General features: G+C 42.7%; 1 protein-coding gene across 1 annotated transcript in view; it reads left to right on the forward strand.

Moving 5' to 3' along the window:
* LOC103590880 (oxysterol-binding protein-related protein 10) overlaps positions 1–11,514 on the forward strand; it is a 28,829-nt gene extending 17,315 nt beyond the window's left edge. Inside the window, exons 3-6 of the mRNA XM_008573209.1 lie at positions 3,845–4,031; positions 6,419–6,601; positions 9,811–9,964; positions 10,220–11,514. Of these exons, the coding sequence (XP_008571431.1) occupies positions 3,845–4,031; positions 6,419–6,601; positions 9,811–9,964; positions 10,220–10,264 (569 nt within the window). The 3' untranslated portion in view covers positions 10,265–11,514. The remainder of the gene's footprint in view (positions 1–3,844; positions 4,032–6,418; positions 6,602–9,810; positions 9,965–10,219) is intronic.
* The last annotated feature ends 509 nt before the right edge of the window (positions 11,515–12,023 follow it).

Below are 12,023 nucleotides of genomic sequence, written 5' to 3' on the forward strand. Positions count from 1 at the left end.
TCCAATCCAAGAGGGTAGAATATCTTTCCATCTTCTTTTGTCCTCTTTAATTTATCTCAAAAGTGGCTTGTAGTTCTCATTATAGAGATTTTTCACATCCTTGATTAACTCTATTCCTAAGTATTTTATTGTTTTGGTGGCTATTGTAAATGGGCAAGCTTTCTTGATATGCCTTTCTGCATGTTCACTTTTGGAGAATAGAAATGCTACTGGTTTTTGTGTGTTGATTTTGTATCCTGCTACTGTGCTGAAATCATTTATCAACTCCAAGAATTTTTTTTGTAGAGGCTGTTTGATATATAGGATCATGTCATCTGCAAACAGGGACAGTTTGACTTCATCTTTTCCAATCTGGATGCCCTTTATTTCCTTCTCTTCTCTGATTGCTCTGGCTAGTACTTCCAACACTATGTTGAATAGGAGTGGTGAGAGTGGGCATCCTTGTCTAGTTCCTGTTCTTAAAGGAAAAGCTTTCAGCTTTTCCCCATTCAGGATGATACTGGCAGTGGGTTTATCATATATGGCTTTAATTATGTTGAGATAATCACCTGCCTTAAAATTGTATTCAGAACTTCTCAATAGAGTGCTGAGTTTAAAAAGAAGATTCTGGAGATAGACTCTGGAAGGCCTCTCCGCAGACATAGCTCTTCCTGACCACCCAGACAGTGTATTCTGCTGTGGAGGGACCTGTGCAGGGGACCTTCCGTTCATTCTTGTGAGGCCTTAAGCTTGCCTAAGTCCTTTCCATAGCAACACCCCTTATCTTATCAATGAAATGTGCCCTCTGTAACACATGATCTTATTTTTGACACAAAATACTTGTAAGAATCCCCAAACCTCAAAATGAAGTTTCTGGTTCCTGTGCTCAGAGCTCCTTTTGGGCAGGGATCAGGGGTAGGGAGGTGGGAGGTTTTTCATTTCCTCACATATTCCCTGCACATTCCATGAATTTGTTGACTGGGTTTGAAGTAACATTTTTTCCAAATCCCTCATTCTAAAAATGAGATTCTAGATGGGTCCACTTGAAATTATTAAAATAAATAAATAAATATATGGGCTCATCTCTTAAATTATTGCCTTCAGGCTGTGGTATATTCGCATAGTAAGGAGCCATTGTAAAGCACTTCATTATCCCATGAATTCACTTAGGTTGCAGCTCGGAGACTGCCCCCAGCCCCAGCCCCATATTTCTGCAGCCCTGATGCTGAAAGCCCTTAATTGAGACACTGTTGAGTTATCCCACAGCTCCTGTCCATGGGAAAGCAAGGGCCGCTCACTAACCCTTCCTGGACCCCCTCTGCTGGGGAGTTGAGGCCCATTCTGCTGCTCTCTGCAACCAGATTCCTTCCACATCAGAATCAATGTCCGGTAAATGGCACAGCATCTTAATTGAGTCTGTGGGGAAAGGCAATTAGCACTAGTGATGGAAGTAACACATGTGCATGGGCTTCTGAGTGCCACTGCTGTGTCTGCAGTCACAGTCTCAGAGATACTTTCTGTGATTCTGTACTTGCCAGAGCAGAGGTCCTAACAGGATATTTTGGTTCTTCAAATTGAGGTTGGATATGAATTTATTTTAATCAGTTTGAAAATCTTAATGCTTTGCGTTAAGTTTATTGTAAATCAATTTATGGAATTTCAAATGAAAATCTCCCAGTGTGAGGACTAACTGTGTCATGGAAGGATTGATTTTTTGGCATTTTTCAGCTTCTCTCAGCACTTAGATCAAATGAAGAAGTAACTTTCATTAGTGATCCCATTTGTAAGTCTAATTTTATGGTCAACTTTGAGATACCATCTCACTCCAGTTAGGATGGCTAACATCCAAAAGACTGAGAATGGTAAGTGCTGGTGAGGTTGCAGAGAAAAAGGAACTCTCATACACTGTTGGTGGGACTGCAAAATGGTGCAGCCTTTATGGAAAATGATATGGAGGTTCCTCAAACAATTACAGAAAGATCTACCATATGACCCAGCTATTCCACTGCTGGGAATATACCCAGAGGAATGGAAATCATCATGCCGAAGGGATACCTATACTCCAATATTTATTGCAGCTCTATATACAATAGCCAAAAGCTGGAACCAGCCCAAATGTCCATCATCAGATGAGTGGATAAGGAAACTGTGGTATATCTACACAATGGAATACTACTCTGCTATAAAAAAGAATGAAATACTACCATTTGCAACAACATGGATGGACTTAGAGAAAATTAAGTGAAACAAGCCAGGCACAGAAAGAGAAATACCAAATGTTCTCAGTTATTTGTTGGAGCTAAAGATAAATAAAGGGGGGGGGGGGAAGAAGAAAGAATAACCACAAAAATTCCTTGATCTATTTAAGTCAAGTGAACAGATATGAGTGCAGCGAGAGGAACTGGTAAAAGGGTGTGAAAATCAACTACAATGTATTTTGAGAATTAAAATATATTAAAAAAAATTTTTTATGGTCAGATTTAAAAACAGATTTTTTTTTTAACATAAGCCTAAAAAACAGAGTTAGCACTGAGAAGGCATACTCACAGGTGATTTAATAAATGAGCACATATTTATGGATTTTTCAGAAAAGAGTTAAAGGAATGTGGTCTTCAAATCAGTTTAGCTCTGGGGCACACTAACTTCGGGGACACGAGAGAAATTTCACCTTGGTTTGGGAGAGATTTATCTGAAGATGAGTGGGAGGAAGATGCTGTTGCTTATGCACAGCATTATATTTAAAAATAATCTCTTCCATCCCACACATACATAACCCTGCACCAGACTTTGTGGTTTCCTGTTTATTGCCAAATGGCAATACCATTGTTTTAAGAATTCACTCACTGGGAGAGCTGCTTTAGAGAGTGAGGCATAATTAGGATATAAAATCTGCAGGATTCTGGTGGTGTGCCAGGCAGTGGTGCTGAATCACCACCTCTGTCTTTGCCGCAGCCCTGTGGATACAGCTACCATCCTGTGTGTGTGTCACAGGTGAGAAAACTGAGGCACAGAGAAGTGAAGATCACCAGGCTGGTGAGGGACAGACGATATGGAACGATTTCTCTAAGATCTCATCAAGGTCTTAGAAAAAAATTTGTGGCGAGTCCTCCATGCAAAAATGTTGTAAAGAAAATCTCAGCTGCACAATCTTACCTTAGAAAGTTTAATTTGTGCATGAAGCCAGGAAGACCCAGCAGGCTGAGTTCACGGCTGTGTGTCCTCCCGTCTGGAGAGTCAGCTGGCTGGACCTGCAAATGGGCGAGAGTCCCCAAGGCATTCCAGTTAAGGACAGGACAGCCTAACCATAGCCTGGGAGCACAGTAGACATCAGGGGTGAGGTTGTGGTGCTGGGGAGACACACTGTCTGGAAGGATTTTACTACCAAGTAGTCCATGGAAGGCAGGGTGACTGGCAGGCCACTCTACAGGGTCCCAGGGCCCTCTCCCAGTAGCCACATACTCCGAGTGTATGAGGATGTGGCTGGCGCTTGGGCTAGGGGCTTTGGGTGTAGGAATAGGGTAGAGAGGGGCATTCTGTTTGAGGTTTCCTGTTGGCAGTGGGTACCTCTCCCTCCTGCCTTTATCAGTTAATTTTGTGCACATTTGGTGATTGGTTAACATCCGCCTTTCTGTTCTGCCCCGACAGCAGAGAGTGGGTCTGTCTCGTTCCCCGTTGTATTCTCAGTGCCTTGCACAGTACCTGGCACACAGTAGAGCACATGGCGAATGCACGGTTGGTCTCTGCAGAGAAGGGAGATGTGTTGTTTGTTGCAGAAGGCTCATTTGTTTCCCATCTTTGTATCCCCTAATCCCCAGCCGCCCTTTTCCCGTCTATGTGCTTAACTTTCTCCTTCCTCTCCCTGGAGGTGTGCTGAGGCTCCTGGAACATGGGGAGGAGTACGTATTCACCCTGCCTAGTGCCTACGCGCGGTCCATTCTCACAATTCCATGGGTGGAGCTCGGAGGGAAAGTGAGTATCAACTGTGCCAAGACTGGGTACTCAGCGACCGTGATATTCCACACGAAACCTTTCTACGGAGGCAAAGTCCACAGGTAGGGAGGTGGCTAGGGAGGCTCTGGCTTTGTCTTATCACGATGCCCTGAGTTTCTTTTCTCTGTTACAAGACTGAGTTCCAGCAATGGGATGAGTTGGAAATCAATATAGTTGCTGACAGGTTATCTTCAAAAGAGGTCCCTCTTTTCCCCACCTCACATGGTGGTGGTTTGGAGCCCTCTCCACTCCATACTTATGGTGAAATCTTTGGTGATGCATTTGTAGATCACACACCAGAGAATAAAAGGCACCTCCATTTGTTACAATAAACTCTCCTTTCTGAGGTTGCAGCCTGTTGCTTGGCTCTGAAGTGATTTGATCTGTGGAGTAAATGTTGCTGGAGCATTCTTCATTTTACGCTAAGTTGGCTACATTAACTATCCTGAGTCTGGTATCATGCACCTATGAGTGGGGCCATTTCTTTCCTTTTATTTATTTTTATTTTTATTTTTATTTTTATTTTTTTGTCTTTTTGTTTGCTACATTAACTATCCTGAGTCTGGTATCATGCACCTATGAGTGGGGCCATTTCTTTCCTTTTATTTATTTTTATTTTTATTTTTATTTTTATTTTTTTGTCTTTTTGTTTGCTACATTAACTATCCTGAGTCTGGTATCATGCACCTATGAGTGGGGCCATTTCTTTCCTTTTATTTATTTTTATTTTTATTTTTATTTTTATTTTTTTGTCTTTTTGTTTGCTACATTAACTATCCTGAGTCTGGTATCATGCACCTATGAGTGGGGCCATTTCTTTCCTTTTATTTATTTTTATTTTTATTTTTATTTTTATTTTTTTGTCTTTTTGTTTTTTTTCCATGTCCGGCAACGGACAGCAACCCTCAGTGTTGCCCCCGTACCGGACCGGGGACCGGCAACGGGATCGCAACCCTTGGCGTTGCCCCCGCGCCTCGCTCAGCCAGTGAGCAGGAACCGGTCCGTATGCGGGATCCGAACCCTCGGGCGGGAGCGCTGCCGCGCTTCCCAAGCGGCGCACTACATTTCTTTCCTTTTAGAAGCTGGGGAAACCCAAGTCTAATAAATTGAAGGAGAGGTCTACTGTTTGAGTAGGCACAAAGTTGTTTTTATTACTACAGTTATAAAAAAAAAAATCCTCCTACAGAACAGATCTGTATACGCAAGCTTCCATCTTCTCCCTGTTTCTTGGAAAGTGTCACTCTGCATGGCGTTAACAGGGTGTCAGAGTATCATCTGGGCACGTGGATGCCCAGAGTGGCATGCTGGAGCCGTCACATGCTGGCTCGCAAGAGCTGATTTGTGTGCATTTCTCTCCAGTTCCACGATCAGTGATACCATATTGGTTAAAATCAGCATGGGGGAATACCACAGAAATTGGTAAATGTTACAGGTCAGGTGTTTTCCCTCATGGAGAGCCAGCTGTTAAACATTTACCATCACAGCACTAATCCCTTTCCGCTGTGTGCATCCTGGAAGATTCCACATACCTGCCTGGGAGCCTCTGCCTCGCCACCTGTGGCTGTTTTCACGTTCAGGGAGGAAGCTTCCAAACCTATGTTTAAAAACTCTAAATTCAGCCTGAGCTGGGCCATTAGAAAAAAAGGAGCTTGGCTCCCACGCTAGGCCGCTTTGGAGCAGGCTTCCCTGTTCTGCTGTGTTGCTCTGACTGCGCCGAGCTCCACGGTGAAGAGCAGGCAGGCATTTGCCTTGACCCAGAGGCCGAGACCTGGAGTTCCCTAAGGCAGGCAGGTGAAAAGACAGGTCACAAAGCTCCACAGAGGCCTCTTGAATGAGAGGTTGACAGTTGTCCCTCAGAGCCACTGCTGTGAGTAGGAATGTATTGATGTAAGGCTGAGAGTCTAGTTTGCTCAGCCTTCATTCAGGGGGATGTGTGAAGGCTGCGGTGGACGTTTCCCTCCTTTCCCAGCATGAGCTCTGGTGGGATTGTGAGCAGCTGTGTTTGACCCACATACAGAACTGACCTGGCTTAAAGCTTGAAAAGCTTTCCCTACACTCTTACATTCTTTTTGTGGTTAAAATGTACCACTTATTAGAGGCTATTTTGCGGAGAATATATTTTATTTTGTCTTTACTGAATTGCTTTATTTTCATCCCATTGATAACATTTTACACAACCATTGAGTGTTTATCAAAACTAAGAAATTACCATTGCTACGTACTATTAGCTAATCTACAGACTTTATTCACATTTCACCAGTTTTTCCACCGATGCTGCCTTTTTCTGTTCAAGGATATTAGATCATATTTTAAGAGCTAGTCTTTGAGCAAAACTGAAAAACAATCCCTCCTTCCCCATAAAAAAATCTCTAAGTATGAGTGCACCTTTGAAGTCTCTGTTTTGATAAATCTTGCAAAGTGTGTTCAGTTGACTCATTCATTAATTCAGGGTCACAGCAGAAGTGAAGCACAATCCAACCAACACCATTGTTTGTAAAGCCCACGGGGAATGGAACGGCACCTTAGAGTTCACCTACAGCAATGGAGAAACCAAAGTCATCGACACGACCACATTGCCAGTGTATCCTAAGAAGATCAGACCTCTCGAGAAGCAGGGGCCCATGGAGTCCAGGTGAGAATAAGGTTGCGTTTCTCTCTCCAGTTTAGTTGTCCTCAGTGCTTGACCTGAGGGACAGAGAGGAAGTCTTTGAAATCCCAGCTATTGAAATGGGCCAGGAGTCAAATTCTTCTGGTTTCTTTAGATATTTGAATTTTCCACTTTGTGTCGTCTAGGAATAGATCCTTTTAGCTGTGAGTCATTCTGCAATTATGTGGTGGGGTGTGAAGATAGCCTATGGCAGACTTTTAATGTCTGTCCTGAAAAAGTTTGTTATCTCAACTGATCTGTTGTTTGATTGCAAAGTTAAATACAGAGAGTTGCTAGTAATCAAAAAACTGTACAGTGAAGCAATGAGATGCTATTTTTTTTTCTTACCAGATTAGCAATGTTATTTAAAAAAAAAATTCAGTGCTGGGAAAGGGTGTAGTAAAATTGACACTTGTACTCTGTCTTTCCAATAGGAGAGTGTGAAATTTAGTTGCATGGAGTAGTAGATTTATTTATTTATTAAAAGATCACTGGTAAGTGGATCTTAACCCTTAACTTGGTGGTGTCAGCACCGCGCTCTCCCAAGTGAGCTAACCGGCCATCCCTATATAGGGATCCAAACCCGCGGCCTTGGTGTTGTCAGCACCACACTCTCCCTAGTGAGCCACGGGCCGGCGCCTGGATCTGTAGATTTAAACTCATGGATTTACTTTTATCTTGAATTCTACTTCTGGAATCTATTCGCAGGGAAAATTCTTAAATTCAGACAAGATTTTAAACAAAAGTTTAGACAAAAGTTGTTTTCTTAAAAAAAATAAAGAAACTCCAACATTTGGAAAAAGGTTAATTATGAAATAACTGCTCAATTAGTTTATTCACACTATAGTATGAATATAATGCGGCCACTTAAAATGATGTTTATACAAAATCTTCCTGAAATATGCCATTTTTCTTTTTTAATCTAGGACATTAGCAAACTGTGGCTCATGGGACAAATCCAGCCCATGGCTGATTTTTTAAATCAAGTTTTATTGGAACACAGCCATGATCATTCATTTACTTTATGGCTGCCTTCCTGCTGCAACAGCAGAGTTAAGTAGTTGCAACCAAAACCATATGGCTTGCAAAGCCTAAAATGTTTTTATCTGGCTCTTTACAGAAAGTGTTTGCAAAATCCTGCTTTAATCTAAAAGTATGTGCTCTTTAGAAATATGATTTAGGTTTCAAATTAAATTACAATGATTCTACAAAAGGACTTGCTATTACTAGAAGAGTTTATAACCAAATGGAAAAAGTACTTAAGTGGAAACAAAGCAGGGATACAACAGTGTATAAATGATACATTATAACTGAGTTTAATAAAAATAGAGTTCAGTATCCCTGGAACCTTTGCTTTGTTGCAGGATTAGTATACTCTTTAATCTGTTTATTGGAGGACAGTGTGCATAGCCTTCTCTGTGTCCAGATGGAGAGCATGAACTTTAATTGGTCCTTTCAGCCTTAGCCTATCAGGCGGTAGTAGCAGGACAAGGGAAAGGCCTCCTTTGCTTTAGCTTGGTGTTGAGAGCCTTCCCCCTCCCCCCTCTCAGGTGATTCTCTTGGTTTGGAGCTCCCTCTGCTTGTCTGGGTAGAGCTCTTCATCTGTGGGCCAGTTCCTGTCCTACCACCCCATCTCTAGTCCTTGGGGGTCTCTGCCCTCTAAACTTGAGCCACTGTCTTAGGGACTTATGGGAAGTCCTGTCCTTGAGAGGACCCCCAGCCCTGACTGTCCTTATGCCCAGCCCCTCCCTCAACATGATGAGAGTGGGGGTGATGAAAAGGACTGTGATTTGACCCAACACCCACCCCCGCAGTGTTTCCTCCCCTCACCCCACTTTACTGTTTTGGCCAGTCTCCTCTTAAGTCCAGTGTGAAAGCATAGTAGAAAGAGCAAGGGCTGTGAGGCCAGACAAACCTTGATTTATATCCCATTCCAGTAGCTTCTCTTGCTGTAAAATGGAGCCAGAGCATGGCTCTCCCTGGGTCTCTGTACGGTGGTATTCAGGATGGGCCCAGCAGGCTGGGGAGTTTGCAGCTGGAGCTCTACCCTTGTTGGTTTCTTCCCTTGGCATCTGACCCTCCTCAGAAGATGCTGCTCACTGTCCCTGCGTTGCTGGCAGCCCCGTCCGTCCTTTCTCAGTCTCATCACACCAACATTCAAGGCTTCCTGCTGGAAAGGGTCAGAGGCACCCCACTGTGGAAGTGCTTCCTGGCCCAGGATCTAATGATGGAGAATTCCCTTGCCCCTGGGTGCAGGGGCATCACTTTCTTGAAGCCATGGAGGGAATCTCAGCCACTGAGAATTCTGAGAGTTCCCTTTGTGTGAAATCCTGGCTTCTCCTGTATTTAAGTGAGGAAGTGTATGGGTTATGGGTGCCCTGCTTAATCCTGATTTTACTCCTCACCCTTTAAATCAGAGTGTGTCTGAATCAGGACTGGTCCCGGGAGGTTCCTGAGTAGGAAGTCTGTGTTAGACAGAAGCCAATCTATGCTGCCTTCTACAATAAATGAATGAGGCAGAGAAGTGGCTTTCTGTGTAGACACGGGGGAGATGATAGATCCTAAACCATAAATACACACACATTAGTCTGTAACTCATAATTTTGGGTTCCCTTGTGAGAAAACAGGCATCACTCATATTATAAGCTTGGTGACATCAGGCAAGTCACTTAATCTTTTCTGGACCTTAGTTTTCTCCTCAGTAAAGTGGAAATAATAATATAGCATCTATATTATTGGACTGTTATGAGGATTAGAGTTTCTACAAGGTACCTCAAAAAGTTCATGGAAAGATTTGTATTTTAAATTCTATTTTTCATGAACTTTTTGAAGTATGCTCACATATTGTAAAATGCTTAGAAGTATGATAAATGCCATATGTATCTGCTGTTGTTTGTAGTAGTAGTACACTGCCTACTACCGCAATTATTATTAGATTTGATCCCCAGAAACTCAGAGCCTTGAGAAAGGTATGCTCCTCGGGACAAATGGAGAGTGGGAACAACACAGGTGTGGAGTCAGGTAGCCCTGGGCTCAAATCCTGGTTCTTAGGGTCTTTGAGGCACCTGTGATGAGCTACCCCTGCAGATGGCTTGCCTGAATGCACCTACCCTGCTCTGGCCACTCCTTGCCAAGGATTGTCATCCTCCAGCCAGCTGGCCCCGCCTGATTGTTCCTTCTCCATGCATCCCTAGGAACCTCTGGCAGGAGGTGACACGACACCTGCGGCTGGGGGATATCGACGCAGCCACTGAGCAGAAGCGGCACCTTGAGGAGAAGCAGCGGGTGGAGGAACGGAAGCGAGAGAACCTCCACATGCCATGGCAGCCCAAATATTTTATCCAGGAGGTAACTCCACTACCCGTCATTGTGCTCTTGCCCACAAGAGAGCTTGTTCTGAGTGAGAGGGCAGATGGGTTTTTTTTGCTAACCCAGCAGACTGGATGAAGAACAGATGGGGCAGTGGAGGTCCTGGGGGATGGGTGGGGGCAGCTTGGCTCTGGCTTGGCCTGGGTGTGAGACATCAGGAACGTGGCAGTCCTGGGCTTCCACCTTTTCCCTGCTGGGAGTTCTCCATGTAATGTCTCCTTCCTTCTCTTACAGGGTGATGGCTGGGTCTACTTCAATCCCCTCTGGAAGGCACACTGATGAGGTGGAGGTGCAGAGCTTTCGAAAATAGCCATTTTTGTAGGAATTAAAGTTACAGCATCAAGATTCTGTTGGCATTCACTGAGACCTGTTGTTAGCAACCAAGAAATGTTAACAGAGAGAAATTATATACTGTGAAAAATGCACCCCCAAACTCTGCTAGAGGATTGAATTTATTCAAGAGCCATTTGGGGCATGTGTGTGTACACACTGTATATGTTCACACGCATGCACTATGTACACATCTGCTGACTATTACACATGTAAATACTGCTCTCACCAAGGTTTAAGATGGTAATCTTAAGCTCCTTTTTATCAGTGACGTTTGAAGTTTTCTATTTTTCACTTTGCCAAAAATGTTTTACACTCAAAGATATTCTCACTTAGTCAACTCCTGTCAAAACAAAGGTGAATTGGCATGACCCAATTGACATTCATATGGTAGAAAGTGGCTCATTCCAGGTAGAAGTATGGGTGGCTATCATTTCAAAATTATTGTGAGTCTCACCTCCGTCCCCATCTCAATGTTTTGTCTGTCCCCACCCAAGAAAGATAAACTACTATTCCCTGTTCAATATATGTGGGCAGGAAGCTGTTAAAGGTTTATGCCAGAGCCTTCCAGAATGGAGCACCTCTGGGAGAACCTAGAGCCAGGCCTTACCATGGAGTTTTCCTCCCATCTTCCTGACAACTTCTCATGCTAAAAGCACTAGTCATACATTTTTCAGAAGCTGTTTTATTAAGCAGAAAACAAATCATATGGAGACTTCACCATTTTTATGATGATAAAGGGCTTTAGAAATTAAATACATGCATGCATATACAACCAACCACAGCCTCAATCTTGTATTTAGTTTGGGGAAAGAGAAGAGAACTTCTTGTGGATTTTTTCCTTAGGTGCACCACTCTGGTTTGGCCCAAACTCTGCAAGAAAGCCAGTGATTAAAACACACATGAAGTCTGCATTAAGTGCTCCATGGTTTCAGTTGAATTTCAGCCCTCCACCTTTATAAATGAGGTCACAAGACATGACCAAAATAAAAAGCAAGGAAAAAAAATTACATATTTGATTTTTGCTCAGTGCTTAATTCATTTTTTACTGTGCCACTCCAATATTTATAAAATCCAGTAGCATGAATGCTTCTCTGTAGTAATTCTAATTTTGTGCCTTTTGTCTGCTTTCTTAAGACCAATTGTTCACACTTTGTAGATATTAGACAAATATATTTCGATTAAATACTACACCTATCTGTATGTCTGTTTTATTTTTAGGGATTCAAACATTCTGATAGATTGGTGGCTCTGAATGAGTAAATCTTCTTGGTTAGATGCTAATTATTGATGTGAGTAGCAGTCATATCTATATCAAAATAATGTTTTAAACACTTAAAAATCCACCAGACAGGCATTATTTATGGATATTTTTCTGACAAGTTCATAAGGACATAACTAATATCCGGTGAGCGTTTTGTTTCGTGAGAAGAGTTACTGCCAGACGAAGTCATAATGTTCAGGTACACAGTCTTGAAACATCTGCGTGAATTAAGTGTTTGGAACCATTTTATTTCTGAGAGGGAAAGTAGAGCATAAGCTGTTTTGAAAAAAAGGGAAAAAAGAGGCCTCAATGGGAAGGCTGAAAAGTAATTATACTGTGTTTTTGGATTTTCCAGCCTTACTACAAAGCATAAATCATCTATGAAGTAAAACAGGGAGAAGGTTCACTTTTCTTTTGGGGTAGGGGTACGTTTTGTTTTTTAAA

This window comes from Galeopterus variegatus, unplaced genomic scaffold, assembly GCF_000696425.1.
Source record: "Galeopterus variegatus unplaced genomic scaffold, G_variegatus-3.0.2 Scaffold890, whole genome shotgun sequence".
In the NCBI taxonomy this organism is placed as follows: domain Eukaryota; kingdom Metazoa; phylum Chordata; class Mammalia; order Dermoptera; family Cynocephalidae; genus Galeopterus; species Galeopterus variegatus.